This window comes from Dermacentor variabilis, chromosome 7 (assembly GCF_050947875.1).
Source record: "Dermacentor variabilis isolate Ectoservices chromosome 7, ASM5094787v1, whole genome shotgun sequence".
In the NCBI taxonomy this organism is placed as follows: Eukaryota; Metazoa; Arthropoda; class Arachnida; order Ixodida; family Ixodidae; genus Dermacentor; species Dermacentor variabilis.
Genome location: NC_134574.1, coordinates 127818622 through 127841461, shown reverse-complemented (window position 1 = coordinate 127841461; position 22840 = coordinate 127818622). Strand labels below are relative to the sequence as shown.

At 47.3% G+C, this 22840-nt stretch overlaps 1 protein-coding gene across 6 annotated transcripts in view; it reads left to right on the top strand.

The window, feature by feature from the left end:
* LOC142587887 (uncharacterized) overlaps window positions 1-17616 on the top strand; it is a 171857-nt gene extending 154241 nt beyond the window's left edge. For 5 of the 6 annotated variants that reach the window (XM_075699214.1, XM_075699213.1, XM_075699216.1 and 2 more), the window contains 8 exons: window positions 1703-1954; window positions 6477-6791; window positions 7275-7476; window positions 9918-10060; window positions 11953-12163; window positions 12754-12902; window positions 14526-14737; window positions 15539-17616. In XM_075699214.1, the coding sequence (XP_075555329.1) occupies window positions 1703-1954; window positions 6477-6791; window positions 7275-7476; window positions 9918-10060; window positions 11953-12163; window positions 12754-12902; window positions 14526-14737; window positions 15539-15589 (1535 nt within the window). In that variant the 3' untranslated portion in view covers window positions 15590-17616. The remainder of the gene's footprint in view (window positions 1-1702; window positions 1955-6476; window positions 6792-7274; window positions 7477-9917; window positions 10061-11952; window positions 12164-12753; window positions 12903-14525; window positions 14738-15538) is intronic. The other variant, XM_075699215.1, reaches the window with a different exon arrangement.
* Window positions 17617-22840: the final 5224 nt, after the last annotated feature.

The window sequence follows — 22840 nt, the reverse complement described above, 5'->3', positions numbered from 1 at the left end:
GTCGAATGAAAATAATGTCTCTGTTCTTAAATTTGCATGCTAAATGGAGAGTCTGCAAGAAAAAAAGAACAGTGCTGCGAACTACCCCGTCTCTTGTGACTGTGCATGCCTCAACTACGCGAAGCGGTTTCTATAGCAACAAAGAGAGGTTGTAAACTTGCTTTTGAAAGCTGCTTGCCGTCTGTTATAACGCGCGCCGCAGCATAATTGTGGCTAGTGAAGACTCACTCAAAAACTAAATCAATTCCTTATCGCTGAAGCAGTTTTGGTACGTCACCGCTTTCGTGAAAGATTTCAAAATCGGAAGAATTGTAGTCTAACTGGCCAGATGCCAAACTCGACGAACGGTTCTTGGAAAAGGCTGCATTGAGAGATCAGTCTGCCGATCCTCCAAACGTGCCGTTCGATGAATGCATGCTCTATAGCTGAGCTGGCGTCACTTCTGCAGGAGTGTATTAAACAAAATTAATCGTAACTTCATATGCTGTGGAATAATCAAGTGATCGCCACAATAATTTGATGTGGGAAGCAGCTTTGAAAAGTCTAAATAGTGCACTAAACTTGTCGCAGCTGGTTGAAGCGAGAGATGGCAATGTACCCCTGTCGTGTGTACCAGCGAACAGGGCCATACGACATGGTTGGCAGAATTCACGCAACACCTTCTTCATAAATACAGAAAAGTAGTCATCGCATCATGACGTACAGACGATAGCTTGCATAAAACGACATTGGTACATTCTAACCTAACCTGCTTTCGAAGGTGCGTCAACTTGAACTATACATGAAACGCCTTCAAAAACTTGGAAAATTAATAGGCAGGACGTTGAAAAGCATACACGACCAGAATGAATGACGCATTATTAGGCGCACAGAGCAGTTACGAAGCGTTGCGCTACTTTTGTATGTGTCAGCGGTATTTATCTATTTATTTTTCTCGGTAAGATGTGAAGTCAGTTCTTCAGTATTTCAATCAATCAGGAAATCGAACGCTCGTCAACTGTTTGGTCATATCAGCGGGCAGATCAGTTGATTACCTTATCAGTCTATTCCGTAGCCTGGGTAACTCAATCAATGATACGGTCAATCGGTCGGTCCAACTGTTGACCGATCAATCACTCAGGCCACCAGTCAAACATAGTTACCCAGTTAAGTCACACAGCCGCCCATGAACCTTTCTCTTGGGCTTACTACTACGCCAATATTCATTGCCTCGTAAATTATACAGGAGCTTTGAAACCATCGCCACATTCAGTCCTTAACTAACAGGCGCTTTGGACGTCGATTTCAATTATTCTTGGCCTTATAGCTGCTGAAGGTTGTCAAAGTTGCACACGGTAGGGCTGGTCCGGCCTATCAGTAAGTCTATAGATGGACGACGGTCCGCGATCAACCAACCGATCGGCTGCTCGGCCCACAGACACTCGATCAGTACTGATCGCTCGCAGAGGCGACGAAGCTATCCAACTATCGATAACAAACGTTATCGCAGAGATACACGAGCGAAGCAAAACGAGCTCGATCGCCATTTTCACCCACGACACGCAAACCAGACCAAACCGATCCAGGCGCTCGGCTTCAACCACCTGCGACAAACCCTCCAGCTTGTTTGTGTCAGCCTAAACCCGGGTGTGTGTGTCTTCTAAACTGCGCCCTCCCGCCGCCGCCGCCTCCGCGGCATGCGCCTCCTCACCCGCACGCGTAGCGCTGCACTGCCTGTTCCACGGCGAGCGCTACAAGCTGCACGAGGAGTGGGAGATGGTCAAGGGCTCCGTGCGCCGCCAGTGCTCGTGCAAGCTGCGCGCCACTGGCGCCGCCGAGGCCGAGTGCACGTCCTCGTGTCCGGCCATCCCCGAGCGGTTCCAAAAGCCGAACCCGCAGTGCCCGCGGCCCGTGGTCGTCACGCCCAACGACCCCGGCGTGTGCCCCTACATTGTGTGTAGTCCCACGCAGCCAGGTAATGAGGGTTACCGCACGGTATCCCGCTGTTCGCGGGGGGGATACCGTACAACACAGGTGATTTACGCTAGCCCTCGGTACAAATAAGAGAGAGAGAGAGGGAGAGAGAGAGAGGACAGGCGGGTAGGTTAACCAGGGGGCGAGCTTCCGGTTTGCTACCCTGCACAGGGGGGGGGGGGGGGAGTTATAGGGGTTGGATAGAGGGCAAAGAGAGTGGCAGGAAAGCCTGCAGCTAAAATTTCTCAGCGTTAACTTCTTTGCAGCGATTCACTCCTCCAGTCGATGAGTGGTTGTTTGGTCTCTGACCGCGAACGCTGAGAGACGGATTGTGGTACATGTATAACGAATCATTTCTCAAAGTCGCCCTTGCAAATGTACCGTCGATCGGCTCTGTTGTGTACGGCACATTGCAATGAAACAACGAATGGGGCCTAAACATGCTCGTTGGAACAAACATACACGTCGAAGGGCTTAATTCCTTTATTAAACTTGAACTTTCTTCGCATTCCTTCTCGGGGATTGGCGCGACTGCTTGATTTTTTTTTTTTTTGCCGAGTAAATTAGGCCGATCCCAAAGACGGGTGTATTGAAAACTGAGCCCATCCCAGATGGAGTGTAATCCGTGGTCGCTTTGGGCCACATGGTGTGGTCAGGTGGCAGAGTCGCCGCGTATCACACATCTCCTTCCACCGCTCTTCCCCGCTTCCCTTTAGGTAGTTTACTTAAAAATTCCGTTCAACGGAATTCCAGCAAACTTCAAAGAAGCTAACACGATCTGTGAAAATCATCAACGACGGTTTCTACCACAATTTGTTTTATCGGCTTAAACATGTGTCTCACTTAGGCAACTTAGGCATTGTATCAGCCGCTCTATTCCAATTCAGTATATGAAAAAGCCAGTTCACGGAGTCTCAAATACGACTTGGGTGTTGCCGTAAGAGTATACTGCACTGTATACGGTAGACAAACACACGTATATGTATACACTGCCTGCGGAACTGCCACTATAAGTGTGAAAGTAACCTATAGATTGTCTGCACACGTCAAATAGACTGTGTCGTCTTAGACTTGTCATCAAATATGTCCATGCTGACGCGTTGTTTGTAGAAAGTCTGCAGAAAATTGACGTCGGAATGGTACAGTATAACACAGGCTTTCTACTGACTGGGCGAAAGGAACGCTACCATAAGTAAAACAGAGGTAGGCTTACTGTAATTTCAAGAATTACACGCCCACGCAACTCGTGGACTGCTGTGTAACAGTCCACCTATGCACTCTTGAAGTGCAGGTCTTTCGTAGCAAGATTTATGATAAGCATTGCTCTTTAAACTGTCATTTATTTAAATTGCGCAGGCTTAAGCATCGCGGTAGAGAATGGCATTATTTCGCGGAATAAAGGGCGGTCAATGTGATGCATGGTTGTTTTGTTTATTCACGCTGTAAACATTTCGCAAGTGCTTGGCAGAGAGGAAGAGAGAGCAAACATGCGGTGTAGTGAAACGTACCAATGAACGAACGTGAAGGCTTGACAAATGGGCTAAGCATCAACACATTCACCGAAGCTTAAGCATGATTTCAAAGTAATTCTAAGGAAGGTCGTAAGATTCGAAAAAAATTATTCAAATGACGGCAAGTACATGTATTTGTCAGCACTCGGGTATGGATTCGTCAGTACAATAATCTGGGGCTTCATTTCTAGCCCCTTGACGTGCAGGCTGTTTGCATCTTTTACCGGAACATTTGTTTGAAGCAGTTATGTATTAAACAATTAGAATAAGCTCAATTTATTGCGCATTATTTAGAGTATATAGATAATTGAGTATTATCAAGGAGGACATGTAACTAAGCCTAAAAATTGTGGTTGAAATGCTCACCGCAGGTAAATTCGTTTACCTGCGGTGAGCTAGGAAGACAAGGTCTGCTTGTGAAGTGAGCTAAGAAGACAAGGTCTTCTTAGCTCACTTCACAAGGAGTTGGTGTATCTTAGATCTTGGTATCTTGCAAGCACTTTTAGCAAAAACATGGCCATTTCGCACCTCCAGAGCGTCGTGTTGAGTTGAAAATGGTATCAAAATACAGTGTCAACGACACAAGAAGAGTGAATTTGTTACAGAATGGGTAAAGCTAACGGTACAGGCGCAATTACGCCAATATAGTCAAAACTTGTCCACTTGCGCTATACTTCTGTAAAGGGTGCATGACCGCAGATATACGCATGTTGAGGCGAAGCCTCCGCACGGCACACTTTTTTTTTTTTTTTAATGGAGCGAGTTTGCTTGGACTTAGCAGGGCTCATGTGATGCCATGGCGTTCGGAAGCTGGCTTTGCTAGTGCCCACACGAAGCGAGCTCACCGTAGGGCAAAATTAATGATACGGGCGTAATAGACCATACGCGTAACCTGAAAGCTCGCTTCTCCACTTATCTTATTCAACGCAGCCAACAAGGCGAACCTCGGGCTAGAATCTCAATTGAAGTGTCAACACACCGGTTAATTATATCACTCCTGGCGCCGTCCGTTCCCTGCACAGTTCAAGGATTCAAAACGTGTTTTTCAGCTTTATCAATGCTGCTAGCTGGAAAGCGGTCATCTTGGTTAGGCAAAGTTAGCTCTGTAAGAAAGTCACCTTATAGACTTTTGCATATTGTCTATTAGCGCCATCATATCAGAAATTAGCCACGTGGCACTATCTCTAGCAACGACCCACGTCGTCTTCTGGTCAAAAAAGGGTCAACCAAGGGTCGACTCTAAAGAACACAAGGTTGACCTAATTACGCGTGAAATAAGATACTGATTAGGTAAGATACGGATTAGAAGCGGTAAGATACGGATTATAAGCGAAGACACAACATAAAGAGAGACGAAAAGAGACAGATTAGAGGCGTGTAATCAGCATTTATTTATAGGCTCATTTCAATCCCCATAGACATCGACCTTATCTTCTTTAGCGTCGACACTTGGTTGACCTTTTCTTTTTGAGTATTTGGTCGTTTAAACCAAATTTTCCCGTCGGCAGTTTCCCGAAATGAAGTGAACCGTGGAACTGAGAAATTTAGTTGAAATAGTTATTGGGGCTGCGTAATGGAGTGGCGATGAAAAATGAGCCGAAAAGAAGCTTCACAGTAGAAGCTACAAGTATGCTGGACGGCTGAACGTTGTACTAACCATTACTCACATGCTCTCTAAATGCCATTCGGGCAGTTCGAACAGCGAAGTGTTTCGCTTGGTAATCGTACTATGAAACTGCGTAGTGTGGAAAGACTGCACATTGTTGGGTTGTAGCGTGTAGAGGCAAGGAAGAACGTGTAGCGCAAGTGCTTGCACAAACCAAGAAGACTAGTCCACTGTTGATTGCAAATACATAAATGAATGATGATAAATGAATGAATGAACAATAAATAAATAAATAAATAAATAAATAAATAAATAAATAAATAAATAAATAAATAAATAAATAAATCGAAACACTGAATAAATACAGAACAAGGCTAAATCACGGCGCTTCACAGCAAAGCAAGAAAATTCTTAGAGTTCAAGCTCCATGCTTTGAATGATGTGATGAAACACCTGCAGAGTAATGCGGATACAGATGCGTGTCGAGCGCCGGTTGCCAGATGACGGCTAACCTGCTGCAAGGATGTCGTGCGTGAAGCAGCAGACATGTGATATACTCGACGCGGCATCCAATATGACGTGCGGCAGGTCTGACGGACGGCTGTTGGAGGCCGCTGCTGTAACCTGCCGCAACCTAATGACACCTGTTGTAATCCTGCTTGATGCGGCTGTTGGTATCACAGGACTCATACGTCCGAACGCATAAGAAGTCGAAAAGTGTGTCTCCTGTACTTAAAAACAATAACAGCGGAAGGTCAGTAGCTGTGCTGTTGTACAATGGGGCGTGTTTATAATTCGGCATCGTTAAACGGTCGTTAGAGATCAGCACTAAATCAGTGTAGACTGCTCTAGTAGTCTTTAAATTCTCTAGCGCTATTATTCGGCGGAGGAATGTTTGTTACTGCAGCAGAAATCGAAGGCCTAGTATTCTGCCCAAAACTCACGCCAAGAAATCTATGTCAGTGTGACGTCATAGATTTCAAAGTACTTTCGCGTATTTGCGACGCCCCCCCCCCCCCCCCCCGCCCCGCCCTCCCCGAAAAAAATTTATAAAATTTCTAATGCTGGGCCTTTCGTTGCTTCATAATGCTTCGAAATGCTCGCTTACTGACAGACAATTAACCGCTCCCGATCAGCCTCTGTGAAATTTTATGACGTCACGTTATGGCACGGGAACTAGTGCACCAACTTCAAGGTGGCGTCGCCACCCGGTTTCCTGCCCCTTCAACTTCTTGCTGCCTTGCCGAGCGTGCCCGCACGGCAAGGCTAGCGTTCTTTTTCTCCGTGTCCAAGCAGTGTACGACATATCAGTCCAAAGTTTATCGTGGTATTCCTCCTTCAGTGATTTCTTGTAGCGAGCAACGAACGCCCTGTACTCACTGTGTTGCCAATCTCTTCGGCGCCAGGCAAGGAACTGCAGAACGTCAGCGTCGTCGCCGTCAACTCGACCGCGATCCGTGTCCGCTTCACGCTGTCCAACATCCTCATCGGCCTCGTGGGGCACGCCGAGCTGCACTTCACCACGGACCCGCTCACGCCGCGCGAGACCTGGAGCACGCAGAAGTTCGCGCGGCCCAAGAGGCTGTTCGACACGGCGAACATCGAGTACTACCTGCCGGGGCTGCGTCCGGACACCACGTACTTCTTCCAGATACAGATCATCATCGACTCCCTCCAGTCCGGCCCGGAGAGCCAGGTCTTCAAGCTCACCATGCCGCCCGGTGCGTACAGTTTCGGGGTGGACTCTTCGGGAGACATTGTTTCCGCGGTTTAGCTGGCTCGTGCTTTGCGAAGACTAAGTTGGTCTCTCAGCTGGATTGACACGACGGGCCGAATGACTGGTTTAGTCTGCCAGCGAGCCCGGTTATGGACCTTAAGGGGGAGTGGTATGGTAAACAGACCAGAGTATCTATTTTTAGGTTTTAGCGCCAAAACAATATGTACTACCCAAGGAACAGGGTAGTGCAGTGGCGAGCTGCGAGGACCAATACAAGTCATTTAAAAATGGCGACAAAGCCGTGCACTCTTGTATTTACGTGAGGAAGCCACTGTGAACGCAAACGCCGACTCTCTAGTGAAGCTTTATTAAAACACATAGATGAAATTCCACAGACCTCAGAAAGAGAAAACGAAAAGTGGAGAAATGCCAGATAGGCCCACCTTCCCGTATACTTAGGTGAAGTACTTTTATTGCTTTGCTACAGAACCTACGACGACGACTACGGTGCCTCCGCTGCTGCTGCTGGACATGATGATGGCCGTGAACAGCATCGACCCGCACACGGCCAAGGTGTCCTGGAGGCCGCTGGACAGCCGTGAGAAGAAGTACGTGGACGGCCTGCAGATTCGCTACAAAATGAACGGACAGGATCACGCGCCATGGAAGACCACGCCCATGATCCACAGGTAAACAGTGTGTATCTTTGAATCGCGCGCAACGAAAACAAAAGGCAAGGAATGACGAACGCTGTGTGAAAACTGAATTTTGTTAAAAAAAAAAATTAAGCGAGATAAATACCGTGGTTACTGGATTACAGTCCGTGGGCTATATGCATGTTTAAATGTAGGACTGTTGCATTTTGCGAACCATCTATGAAACCGGACAGGACGGGAATTAAGTTTTTTTAGGATCATAGACACTTTTGCAGAAACGAGACATAACTGCGTTTGCGACATTTTACAATTATACATTACGTAACGATAGCGACTGAACACTGGTGAAACTCATAGAGAAGCCGAATGCATACTTATTGCGTTCAATCTAAACAAAACAGCTTTTCAGATAATGTTGCCGTGCGTGCTAAATAGTGGGCGCGGACTAGCTAACAAAATATAACCTTCTTACTTCTGTCTAAAATATGCACCTGCAGAACATATACACCGGATGCGACTAAACTCCAGAAAATGCAGCACTAAGAACAATCACCGCGGTACATAAAATCTGTGAGTTTACATCACTGCTGCTAGGACATAGAAACGGAGTGTGACGAGGTCAAGAACTTTCAAGCAATGAAACCTCCTGTTTCGTTAGGACCGCCGAAGCTTGAATTACACGTTTTCGCACGCCTTAACAATTCAAAACACATCGATAATTTTGACGCGTGCACTAGCCGCAATGCCTTGCGATTACGATTGCGTACGTAAACTTGCAGACGTGTCGTGGTTGCACTCCGGTTAAAGTTTGGCCACCCGGGGTTCTTTAGCGTGCAGCAAAGGCATTGTGCCGACACACGCTTTTGAGTCGTTGCCAAGCTTTCCTATTGGAGAAACGAACCGTGGCAGCATCCGTACGTGTAATTACAGCATACTGCGAAAGCGTGTCTCAACAAAATTAAAATTTTCACTATTTAACCTGAATCAACCCACCGTGCTTAATATTTGGCAGTGGCTTAGCTTGGCTCTGCCAGGATATACGTAGCGAAAGCTAAGGCATAGCATGGTTAGCCTTGGTTAATCTTGATTGCAAGTCCACGTCAGTCTGGTTGTTTAGCGATGTTGCGGTGTTTAGCCAGTCGTTCGGCGCGTTGTTCGTCTGTTTCCTGGGTGATTTGTTTCCCCATCCTCTAGTGCCGATGTCGATTCCAGGCCTCCTCCTGCTTATCAGAATTGTCGCCGTCCATACTGCCGCCTCAAATGTTGTTCCGGCGCACTCGACCTCTCCTTTTCAATCCTCCGACATGTTATCAGTCATGCGACGCGGCTGGCGAAGCGAGCGGAGGCGAACGCAACGATGAGGAACGCGGTGTGACGTCATGTTCCTCCTCGGAGCAGGGTCATGGCGAAATCACAAGTTCGCGGCCAGTAAAGCTTTCGCTTTAAAAGATCTCATTGCAACTTCAGAAAGGCAAAAATGGTGAACTACGACTATAGCGATAACATAGCGAATATTTTGCTCCGTCTCGACAACTTTGCAAGTTCCGCCATAATCAAACAACCTTTAGTGTTTACTGTTGCTTTTACTGAGATAGAGAAACATCAAACATAGCCCGCGCAAGGATTCATCGCACGAGCGAGTTCTTCCCAAAATACATCCAGCTCACTCTCATTATGGAGCTTCGGATAAACTGCGAGGCTCCTAAATGGCATTGCCACCTGCAGAGACGTGCATTTTCACTGCGTCCGCCTTAATAAAGCTCAATCGGAAAATTGATGCGTGCTCTTGAACTCCCCGACTCACCTAATTGTCTAACTGAGTAAAACTTCGACAGCTTATTGCGTCCTGCCGCCCGAAAGACAAACACCTCCGGGGTATCACTCTTTCGCGATTAGCTATTGACCCTGGCTATCTCATTTACAGCCTGATTGCCTCCCGGATTCTCTTCCATATTCAGTGCTATGTGGAGCCGTGGCCTACGCAGAGACTCGCTATACCGCGTGTATCCGAGTATACCTCAGAGATCGCTGCTAACTTCATCTCGCCTCCCTGTGTTCTGTGAAAACCTGAAAAGAACGTGTACCTCATGACAGCTGAGATCCAGCTGTTGTTTTCTATCAGGCTGCCGTAGCGACTGCTTGTCGCGTTCAAATTTTCTTTAGTTTACTCGATACTTACATGATTGGCCGTCTCTACCACACAGGGAGCCTTGACAGTCATCGAACTCATTCCGCTTCAAACGTTTAGTGTACGATCTAAGCACGAATCGGGGAAGTGTCTCGTGCTTGAACTATGTAACTCTTTTGGTTCGGGGACTCGATCTTCGCAGGGTACGACCTGCGTTTATTCAAATGCGGCGCCGTGTATCCATTAGGCCAGGGGTTTAGTTTTCCTTCTCCCGTTCTTCGAACGTCAGGGGCTCTCGTACGTTTGCGAGCAGTCTATATGCGAATGAACGCGGTACGCTTCGCAGGGACCGGACGTCGTACCTGCTGCAGGACTTGGAGCCCAGCGCGTCGTACCTGATCGATATGCAGTTCGCCGTGCCCGAGGGCCTCCCGACGCGCATCGAGTCGTCGCAGCACGTGGAAATGAGGACCGCTCCCGTGCCCAAAGGTGAGGAGTTGAATCTGCCGTGCCTCTGGTCGAAGCTAGCTCAGGCTAGCGCTATTGGAAGTGTGCATTGCGGAGTCTGGATTGTGCTCTGGGAGAGATCCACGGGAATCCAAAGAGACCAATACCAAGATAGAAAAAAAAAACGGCGTAGTAATTATTTGTGAAACTAAGCACGAATTGTCGATCCATGGCGTAATTATTGCGTCAGTGGCTGTTGCAGTCGTTATGCAACTTTTTTTTTCTTTCTTTCTCTCTGTGTCACAGAAGCACAAAAAAGTGTGGATAGATGTACAATGGGGAAAAATGCGGCACGGTGTCCCGTAGATGTGCCGATGATATGGCAACTGTCAATCGAAACGAGTATATATATGAGAGAAAAAAAAAAAGGGAAATGAGGAGGTTAACCTGCGTTGTACCGACGCTTAATGGCTACTCTGTTCATGCGCTGTAGACCATGTGCGTTGACTAATTCTACAAAACTGCTTTTATAAGTGTACACAAATACAGTTAAATTGCTACATAACGAATACGCATATGACAAATTATCTGCCATAACAAAGAAAATTTAGACAGCTTATCGCAGGTATTCGCGAGTAACCACTATATGCGTACAATGAATATCGTATATTACGAAGCTATTTTCGTGTAGGTTAAGATTTATCAAGATACGAATCTGAAACTGTACCTGTTTCAGAGACAAGGAGTTGCCGACGTTGTATCTGCGCAGATGTCTCCATCTATACCTTGTCAATAATAAAAAAAAATATATAGGACACGTGTAGCACGCAGCGTTCGAGCGTACGCTGTAATGGCTGAGACGTTATTGATCACGTTTGGCGCGTAGGCGTATTTAAGTGTACGTAGCTCACTGCCAGTGGTTTTTGTCATTGCCCGCGTCGTTGTTGCTTCTGGTGTCGTTATTGTTGCTCTTGTTTATTAATTGCGAAAGACGGGAATCCTGTCTACTGAACAGCTAGCAGTCCCAAAATCGTAGCTACAAAGCTATAAACAAGATTGATATAGAAAGAATTAGGGGTAACGAAAACTTTTCGCATTGGGTGTAAGGAAAAAAAAAGAACTATCACAATACATAGTCACAAATGTATAATCATCATACGCAATTCAGATCCATGATGTAATCAGTAAAAGGCACCTGAACCTCCAATGATGCCGTCAGTGTTGAGTTGTGTTTCCATGTTGTTCGTGCAGCTGATATGGTGCGCATAAAGAGCTGTTTTCCGTAAAATGAAACATTGTTACTGATTTCTCACGGGTACCTCACATTCAAATAGGGCTGTACGAAGGGTAATTTGATAGAGGGAAATAAAATCGAATATCGAATACTTTTCCAATAGTTTTCGCATAACGAGCGACAGTTGTTGAAATTGTTGCAGAGCGATGTTCGCACCATAATATTCGTAACGCTAGCTCGTTTCTGCCATTACACTGGGTGTTATAAAGCGTTGTTCTTTAAAAACACAAATTGAGCATCAGGAATAAATAAGCTGTTTGTTGGCATACACAGGACTCTTCGCTGAGTGTGAATGATCGCGGTGCAGTCGATAAAGTGTGGCTCCCTGGACGCAGCAGCCTGCTTGGCTACGTAGGTTGTCGTGCTACAATACCTACGTTTTGCCAGCAAGGACGACATTTGTCGCACTGTCACTGCCATTTTATGTATGATTGCACACAGTTGCCGTTTTAAAGTAGTCAGAAATCATTAAAAAGGGATGTTCACAATTACAAGTGATGAGCATTCGATTAGAGGGTCGAATCGTGTAAGACAGAATTCGAAAGCTTTTTTGAATGTTCGTTCGTACGCGCCTAGATTGAAGTCATCGCAGGCGGTTTTTTTGCAAGCCCTAAAAATGAATTGCTGCTTCCTCGCACAGACGAGTACCAGTTCGAGTTGATCGTGAATGTGAAGAGGACCGAGCAGTACTCGGCTTCGCTCGTGATGGACGGCATACCGGATCCCATCACCAAGTACGTGCACGTGTTCAACGTCATGTACAAGAGCGAGGCGGCCGCCGAGCACATTCAGCGCTTCATGGTGCTCAAGGAGCCCAAGATCTTGCTGGAGGACCTCAAGCCCGGACAGAGGTGAGCCTGCCGCAGTCGACAATCAATCAATCAATCAATCAATCAATCAATCAATCAATCAATCAATCAATCAATCAATCAATCAATCAATCAATCAATCAATCAATCGATCGATCGATCGATAGATCAATGAATCGATGAATCAGTCGATCGATCGATAGATAAATGAATCGATGAATCAATCGATCGATCGATGAATCAATAAATCCATGAATCGATCAGTCAATGAATCAACAAATAAATCAATCGACCGATCAATGTATCGACCGATCAATGTATCGACTGATCACTGAATCGACCGATCAATGTATCGACTGATCATTGAATCGACCGATCAATGACTCGATCGATCAATGAATCATTCAATGAAACAGTCAGTCAGTCAATGAAATTTGTAAAAATTTGTTTTTCTCGTGTTTAAACGTTTAAAACCGTCTTTAACTACTTAAAGTCCACTTATAGAAGTTCCGTTCCCTCCGACAGTTGTTTCTGGGATGGTGATAGATGGCATGAGCTGCTTGTGGCTCATTGTTGGCGCAGAAGGGTTTGGTGGCGTAGCTTTTCTCACACGGTGGTGCCCCGTCACGCAGGTACAAGGTGTGGGTTGATGCCTACCTGACCAACGGCAAGACGACGACGTCCAACATTCTCGACTTCCACACCAAGCCGGGTCCCCCGCCAACCACGACGACGACGTCGACCACGACAAGCACGACAACCGAGTCGAACGAGATCGAAGGTGGGAATCAATTGTGCAGCGTGGTGCCGCCCAATGAGATGACAAGAATATCTGCAGGCTTCTTCCTACGAGTAAATAGAACACTATCGAGTTATACTGCCGGGCCTGTTGCCACGTGATCGAGTGTAGGTGGTGTGTCCAGTACTGTAATTTGAGCAACTAATTATCCCGCGCTGTGCCTGAACCTTTTCCACTGCTTTCCGTGGGTACTTGCGCGATGAGGCAAGATCCGATGCGCGATTTGCCCATTGGCAGACGAGGGATTCAGGTCGCACGTGACATTGGCAGCTAGATTTTCAGCTTACGCGTGACGTGGGTATTGCGAGTGTTTGTGGCTCGCTCGTACACGAAAGCCACAAAGAAGAAACTGATGCGCGGTTTTCTGTCTCGCACTGGTAGCGAACTTCGACTCAAGCCAAGTGTTTTGTTTTTACCATGAGCACGATCTTTCCGACAGCGTCTCTTTCTACAAAAGCTGGGCTTCGCTCATCCGCAAATAGTTTTCGTCTAACTGTTTACACCATACTGCATGTCTTGCGGCCCAGGCAGCACGGGTAAGGTACACTGCCAAATGCGCAACACAAAAGGCTAGAGCCCTAATGTAGCATTACGAGAAAATGAAAGTGCACGGAAACAATACAACAACAAAAAACAGCAATTTGACCTCGACAGAGCTACTGAGAACTCGAGTTTCAAGTGATTATGCACAGAGTTTAAGATGATGAAAATGTATGGCATTCCATTCCTCGATGGGACCACCTATCATGTATAACCTCTGTGACGACGTGATGAGGCGCAAACTACAGGCCACTGCTCCGGACTTGGCTAAACGGGTGCGTAGGCAAGTGAAAGGCTACGTAAAGGCAACACGCGCATCGCTGCTTGCACAGCGACTTACAGTAATCGTGATGTGTTGTTTGCGCGCTATGCATGAAAACGAGGATTACGAGCCTGCTACTCTCGCATGACTTATTTCGTTTGCAATACAACATACGTGCGCATTTGGTTTTTGAGGGCTCCGCACAATGTGATGCACTGTCAAAGGGAACATGCACTTAATATTCCGTAGCAGTGTGGACATTTGGGCGAGTCGGTTGGCAATCATTTTGCTCGCAGCACGTCAAGGGCGTAAGTAGAGATATATATATATATATATATATATATATATATATATATATATATATATATATATATATATATATATATATATATATATATATATATATATATATGTATATATATATATAGATAGATAGATAGATAGATAGATAGATAGATATAATGTCCTGTCTCGTTGCACGGTGTTGTTACATCGCTTGTTGTTCTATAGGCGAAATAAGTGCAGCACTCTATGGTCGATGACAGCTGTCATGAGGTGGAGAAAGCACGCAAACAAATGCATTTATGCATAACGGTACGCCCGTGGAATATAGGCCACTTCCTTTCAGTATTGACGAAGAAATTTCAAGCTGCGGCAGCTTTAATACCGTTTAGGCGTTCCCTCGAAAGTCGACCACACTGCACATGCGCAAACGCCGTCGCGTTTGGACTGGAACTTGACAGCGAGTGATGACGCACCGCGTCCTCCTTTCCCTCCTCCCCCTTCTTCTTCGTCCCCAACAGACAGCAAAGCCGTGGCCCTGCACAGCGTGCGCCAGGACAACAGCACGGCCGAGGCGTACTACATCGCCCTCATCGTGGTCGCCATAGTCGCCGCGGTGGCCGGACTCGCGTTCGCCGTCGTGCTGGTGCTGCTGCTGCGGAGGCAGTCCACGGCCAAGGCGCCCATCACGCGGAACCCGTCCGAGTCCGCGTACGACAACCCGACCTACAAGGTGCGCGAGATCCTTACGCTTTTTTTTTGTACTGACGAGCGTGTTTTTCTAATCCTAATTGAATGTCGCGCGATCGAGTAATGAACAAAAGATCCCGTAGGCCGAATGAACGAATGAGGGAATCGGCATCTTAGCCGATCGTTTTTGAACGAGTGCTGGTCAGTGAAGGATTGAGCCAGATCAATCAGCGATTCAACAGATTTCATGATGATGCCGACCCCGGAAGGAACAAATGGGGTGAGACGGGCAATCAGCGACATTTACCGAATTACCGGCACTGATTGACAGAAGTAACCAATCAAGAATTCAATTAATTTGTAAAATTTACCAATTGTGCATCAATAACTGAATCCTACGTTCAATCAAATTTATCTCATTACCAATCAATGAATGAATGAGCTTCTCAATCAGCTGAATCGCCACTGGTTGCGCGGCGCGACTGAGCAGCATAGCAGACGACCGAGCCAGCCAGTGTGTGCGCGAACCTTCCACAGAAGTCGCGTGACTACCACGTGACGGCGTTCTGTGTCATGACGTGGCCATGCATACACCTCTTGATAAATGAAACCAAAGCTTGCTCGTAGAAAGGTTTCAGAGTGAAACAATTAGGGGACGCTTTGAGGCTTGCCAGTATATAATTTGCAGTATTCTGGTCGACAACCTTAAGGAAAAATAACAAGACTAGTGAAGCCGTGTAACAGCTTCTCTAAACCCCCTAGTTCAATTATGGAAATCTTTACACAGAACGACAATGGAATGAACGTTTGCTGATATTCTTTCGATTATTGTTCTTTCTTACAGACCTACGACGGAGAGAAGCCGGAAGAGAAGAACGGAAATGTGCAAGCATGACTGCGCAACTAGAAAAATAGTCTTCACGCTGAGCGTTATTGTAATATAGCACTAGTAAATATATAAATATATATATATATATACTATAATGTTCATAATTTCCCCCTGACACATGATTGTATATACAATGACAGCAAGAGTGATGTTCTAAGCATTCTTGCTTTTTCCCATGAAAAAGAAAAGAAAGCGCACAACTAACAAAAGGACTGTTGATGTTGCTGCTGTGGTCGCAATGTTTTAGGTAGGACAACACGAGCTGCTGTCCTTGGCAGTCTTTTGGACAGTGCTGAGCCAACGGCATGTGTGTGAACACAACCAGCCAACGTGGAATGCGTCGATCGAGATTAGATATATTCAGATTGAACGTGTGCCGACCTGCCGACAGTTCGACTGTTGTTGCCTTAGATCGTGCCAACGGAGTGCCCGTATGATGAGATCCGTTAGGATGGCAATTTACAGCATCTAACGATGTTTAGGAGAGTACCGAACCAGTTCTGTTTAGTCATAGGCGATGTTTTTTTTCCCCCTGAGACGCATATTTCTAAATATTTGCTTCGTATATCTGAGCCCGTGTACCTTCCTATATACCAGTGCGTACAAAAGGTCATGCTGAAGTGCAAAAGCTGACTACTGCTTAACATAACACATCAACCATTGTTAGACGGCAGCTGTATAGTTGCGTATTATTTTTTCTTAGTCTCTTCTTACGCCGACGTTTTGCGCCTGTAGGCAGCAAAAGATATTGTCACGTGACCCACAACGATTTACAGTGGACCCTAACCCGACTGCTTCGTCCTCGCTTTTGAGGAGGTGCAACTCTGCCATAACGAAGCGACTCTTGTTGTGTTGTGATCAGTGATGGCATGGATGCTGTACTCGATACTTTGCTGCAACTTTCACGTACTCATATGCACTGAGACGGTCAATCAGCAGTTCTATTTTAACGCAATGAATGTCACTTTCCCAAATGCTTCTGTACATAAAACTATTTGTCCTGAGGTTTTTTTTTTTTTTTTTTAGGAAAGCCGCACGCGGTGTTACCGGCTTTCGGCTATGTAAAGCCAGCAAAAGAGATTTACATATATTCTTTCAAATTTGCATAGTTTGTCGAGGCCACGGCTTACAGACAGTGCACGTGAACAAGCCTCCCTGCTTTGACTTAACGCTAACGTTTGCATTGAGCGACGTCTATTAGCAGGCCCGCCCTGCTGACTGCCTGTCAACATCGTTTTATATTACCCTTGAGATCACAGATGAAAGCTTCCCTAGACTCATACCTTTGTCACCGGTGACTTTTGTACACTGCCAATTGCAAGCCGCCTCACAAGAAGAGTCGGCAACTTTCCTTCCACTACGTCGACCGCATTGGCACAATATGTCAGTGTTATAAAAAAAAGCCTAACATTTCATATCAGTGTGAAAGGTATATATTTTTTTCTTGGCTGTCATTCTTTCTGTAACCGTTTGCCATTCTAACATTGCTTGAATGAAAGTAGCGTTCAATACGAATGGTCGGTATGTCCCTTGTTCCTTCGTAACTACCACTTAATTTTATTTGAGACCGAGCCAAGCTTGGGCTCTTGTTGTAATGCCATACAGAGTGTGTTTAGGACTACGCTTAATACATGTGCTGTGAGCTGTTGTTTGACATTCCGAATGCTGGATGCGTGCTTAAAGAAAAAGAAAAAGGTGTGCTTGCTTTCGTCTAGTTTATTGTTTTGCTATTTTTTTTACGAACAGAGAACGTTGCCGTATCAGTCTGTTTCAATTGTTTTTTGTTAAGTGGTGAGTCGTGTCGGCTTAGCGCGTTGTGCATTTGTGGAGCGCTGTTCTTTACAGCCTAAGATTGAGTGAAGCGTGTGTCTGTGCGTGCGTTGTGATTGTACATATTAAATGTTATCAAAGCTATTAGAGAACAAAGAAGAGTACATGTCATCACGTGTTTTTTCTTGAAAGAGAAGAAATGTACGTGCGTAGCATGTGTACAATAAATCTATTGTGTGAAAATAAATCTGTATAGCTGTCCAGTTCTTTCTTTTTTGTTCTTTTCATTTATCCTCGACAGGTGCGCGTTTCCAGAACAACACCCATAATTGGGTTCGTGCTATCACAATAAGCGAAAGGAGTCATGTTGCCGGACAGTAAAGACAACGGGAATAACCGTTCACGATGAAGCGGGATAATAATGATCTACAGATCGCAAAAAAAAAGGAAATGTTGAGCCGCCAATATACTTGTACAAATGATTTGCTTTCGACAAGATTTGAAGCTCAATATTAAGTTTGTCGAGGAGATAACCCGATAGTTTTGTTACCGGAATGTATCTCTAATTTGTTCTGCAGTGTGAGACAGTGTTCCACAAAGAAGCGTATCTCGTTTCCCTAAATAGCACATTCGAAGAAATGCCCGCCGTGGTTACTCAGTGGCTATGGTGTTAGGCTGCTGAGCACGAGGTCGCGGGATCGGATCCCGGCCACGGCGGCCGCATTTCGATGGGGGCGAAATGCGAAAACACCCCTGTACTTAGATTTAGGTGCACGTTAAAGAACCCCAGGTGGTCAAAATTTCCGGCGTCCCCCACTACGGCGTGCTTCATAATCAGAAAGTGGTTTTGGCACGTAAAACCCCATATATTATTATTATTACATTCGAAGAAATCGTTGGAATACCGGATGACAAGGTTGTACTGCAGGCGCTCACTTTCTTTTGATTTGAAGGGCATTCCGCTCACAAATTTTTGTTTCTTGTAAACCAGTTACAAATATAAGTTTGTCATCTTGTTTCCTAAACGAACAGAAAGTGCCGCGGTAGTTGAATATTGCTAAGGTATGAGCTTCCTTAACAAAGTAGGGTTGTTGTTGAAAAGAAAAGAGATTTGATTACCCTTTAATTTTGACGGTTATTCATTTTCATATAATATTCCTACGTAACAATATTATTACCAATAAAAATTAAGTGGCGATGCAGCGGTAAATGCCAGACACATTCGTTAGTATGACGTCGTACCTCTTTCAGATATAACATCCGTGATTGAAACCGCGTTTACCACTCCAACTCACTCGACACTATATATATATATATATATATATATATATATATATATATATATATATATATATATATATATATATATATATATATATAATGCAACGGGGGGTGTTCGCCTAGCAGCACTAGCTCTAGGTTGCAGCGGTAGGCTTAAAACAGGTCGGTGCTATCTCGAAACGGGGAAGCAAGCACACCTTGTCGTCTTCTTCTCATCCACTAGCACCATGCCCGCTGCCCAGTGCCTTCAGTACAATCACTCCGCACCGAAAGAGTAGCCAACCTGGCGACCTAAGGGCACGAAAACACAGAAGGGTCATGGCACTGCTTGAGCCGGGAGACGTGCACAATTTCCTGGCCGCGACGACGCTGGTCGGAAGGCGCTTCCGTTGGCTCGATGAGGTAGTTGACCGCGGATGTTTTCTTCAGTACCCGATAAGGACCGTGGTACTTGGAGAGGAGCTTAGAGGAAAGGCCTGGAGGAGTAGAGGGCACCCACAACCAGACCAGCGAGCCAGGAGCAAAGCACGTAGCCGCAGTAGATGAATCATGGCGATGCTTTTGGCGCCACTGGTCCTGGGATGTCAACGAACGAGCGAGCTGGCGACATTCTTCGGCGTAAGCAGCCGCTCTAGAAACAGTCGTGCACTCCGAAGCATCTGGTCGGTAAGGCAGAATCGTGTCCATAGTGCATGAAGGTTCGTGTCCGTAAAGGAGAAAGAAAGGGGAGAACCCAGTGGTGCTTTGCGTGGCGGTATTGTAAGCGTAGGTGACGAAAGGCAGAATGCGATCCCAATTCGAGTGGTCAGATGAAGCATACATGGCCAACATGTCACCAAGGGTGCGGTTGAAACGCTCTGTCATCCCATTAGTTTGAGGATGATATGCCGTGGTGGTACGGTGAATGATGCGACACTCCTTTAGCAATGCTGCAATGACGTCGGAGAGAAAAACGCGACCGCGGTCGCTCAGTAATTCTCTAGGTGCTCCATGGCGTAAAATCAGGTTTCGAAGGATAAAACTGGCGACGTCTTTTGCTGTGGTAGATGCTAGGGCTGAAGTTTCGGCGTACCGCGTGAGGTGGTCGATAGCGACAATAACCCAGCGGTTGCGCCACTTGGAGTGTTGGGAAGCGGACCGTATAGGTCAATGCCGACGCGGTCGAACGCGCGCGCGGGGCATGGTAAAGGTTGCAAGGGACCGGTGGCATGTTGAGGTGGCGTCTTGCGTCATTGGCATATGAGGCAGGACCGGACGTACTGGCGAACGAAGCGGTACATACCGCGCCAGTAGTACCGAAGCTGGATGCGAGAGTATGTCTTTAAGACACCAGCGTGGCCGCATTGGGGATCGTCGTGGAACGTGGCGCAGATGTCAGGGCGCAGTTGTCGGGGTATAACAAGCAACCACTTGCGACCGCTCGAATTGTAGTTGCGGCGGTACAGCAGGTTATCCCGAATGATGAAGTGCGCGGCTTGACGACGGAGCGTCCGAGAAATTGGCGCTGGCGACTGGCTAGACAGGAAGTCAATAAGCGAAGAGATCCATGGGTCCTTGCGCTGCTCTGATGGCATGTCGGTAATGTTGAGGGCGAAGGCTCCATGTGTGGAAATAGACGAGTGGACAGGACCCGAGGGCAGGGGTGACCGGGATAGAGCGTCTGCGTCTGAATGTTTTCGGCCGGAGCGATAAACAACGCGGATGTCGTACTCTTGCAGGCGCAATGCCCAACGGGCGAGCCGACCAGTTGGATCTTTTAATGAAGATAACCAGCATAGGGCATGATGGTCGGTCACGATGTCAAATGGACGCCCGTACACATAAGGACGAAATTTTCCGATTGCCCAAATGATGGCCAGACGTTCCTTTTCAGTAACCGAGTAGTTCGCCTCGGCTTTGGTAAGGGTGCGGCTGGCATACGCGACGACGTACTCTTCGAAGCCATCCTTGCGTTGTGCAAGAACAGCGCCGAGCCCGACACCGCTAGCGTCCGTATGGATCTCAGTTGGTGCAGATGGATCGAAGTGTCGCAGTACTGGAGGATAGGTGAGAACGCGTCGCAGTTCTTGGAATGCGTCGTCGCATGCCGGGGACCAGGCTGATAGGTCAGAACTGCCGGTGAGAAGCTGCGTCAAGGGGGCGATGATAGAGGCGAAGTTACGGATGAAGCGCCGGAAATATGAGCACAAGCCGATGAAACTGCGAAGCTCTTTCATGGTGGTTGGTTTGGGGAACTCGGTTACGGCGCTAAGTTTCGTGGGGTCCGGGAGGATACCGTCTTTGGAAACTACATGACCGAGAATAGTAAGTGTGCGAGCGCCGAAGTGGCATTTCTTCAGATTGAGTTGCAGTCCTGCAGTGGAGAGGCACGCAAGGACTTGCTCGAGGCGGCTGAGGTGCGTCGCAAAGTCGGTGGAAAAAACCACAATGTCATCCAAATAACAGAGGCACGTTTTCCACTTCAGCCCTCGAAGAATGCTATCCATCATTCGCTCGAAAGTGGCAGGCGCGTTGCAGAGGCCGAACGGCATGACGGTGAATTCATATAGCCCATCAGGAGTTACAAAGGCTGTCTTTTGGCGATCGGCCTCTGCCATTGGCACTTGCCAATACCCGGAGCGTAGATCCAGCGAGGAAAAGAATTCCGCTCCCTGCAGACTGTCCAAGGCATCGTCGATGCGGGGCAGAGGATAGACATCTTTGCGCGTTATTCGATTAAGGCGGCGATAGTCGACGCAGAACCGAATGGAGCCGTCTTTTTTTTTAACAAGGACAACCGGAGATGCCCAGGGACTGTTAGAGGGCTGGATGATGCCACGCTCTAGCATGTCGTCAACGTGCTGGTCGATGACACGGCGTTCAGCGGCCGACACACGATACGGACGCTGGCGCAATGGTGTTTGTTGGCCGGTGTCGATACGGTGAACGACTGCGGACGCCCGGCCCAAGGATGGTTGGCCAATGTCAAATGAGGCACGAAAACGCTGGAGGAGCTTGATGATTTCGGTGTGCTGCGCAGGTGTGAGTTCTGCGTCGACGGCACGAGCGAAGACGTCTACAGGGGCATCGGTCGCGGCGGGAGGAGTTACGGCACAAATCGGAAGTGATGCCGTATCACCAAACATGGTGGCCGGAAGAATGCTATCGAAAGCTTCAGCGGTACCCAGGCACTCATCACGGAGTAGGGATGATGGGCAGGCGGACGGATTGCACACGTAAAGGGCAGCAGAACCGTCGCAAAAAGTGACGACAGCAAACGGAAGAAGAAAGTTCCGGCGGCGCGCACAAGTGGTCGACGGCGTAAAAAGGACAGATGAGTTCGCAGCAGAGCTACATAACACAGGAACCAGAGCGGCGGAGAAAGGTGCAATATCGATGTCAGAGGCGGCAACAACTTTAGGAGAATAATGGTCGTCAGGGTCAAAACACGGCACTGATAACGTAAGTTCGCAACGAGCGCAGTCGATAAGAGCTTGATTTACAGATAGGAAATTCCAACCAAGAATAACGTCGTGCGAGGAACGAGGCAGGACGACAAATTCGATAACATGCATAACGCTTTGAATGACAACCCGGGCTGTGCACGACGCTGAAGGCTGAACGCGATGCGAGGTTGCCGTACGCAGAGAAAGAGAGGTAAGGGGAATGGTCACTTTGTTCAAATTGCGGCAGAGCTTCTCACTAATAATAGAAACGGCGGCTCCGGTGTCGATAAGTGCGTGTACGGTGACGCCGTCTACGGACAGTTCAATTTCGTTCGCCGGCGCAGAATGAGGCCTTGAAATGTTCGACGGAAACGCAGTTCTTGCCTCTGGAACTGCGACTGCTAGTTTTCCTCTCGGGCTGGGCTGGGTCGGCGAACCATCGGGGAAATGGATCGGCGACGTGGGGAAGGCGACCGGCGTGAATCGAAGGGGAGGCGACTGTAAGAGGTGTCCGGAGGAAGGTTAGATTGGTCCTGACGCGGAAGTCGAGCAGGCCTGTAGCTTGAGGCACCCCCACTGTCAGGTAAACGGGGGCTGCGACGGCGGCAGAATCGTGCTACGTGGCCCGGAAAATGGCATGAATAACATATTGGCCGGTTATCAGGTGTTCGCCACGGGTTGACGACAGGGGCTCCAGCAGCCGAGTAAGGAACGACTATCGGACGCGAAGGTGGCGGCGGTACATGGAAGGTGCCGGTGGCCCGGTAGGAATCAGGAGCCG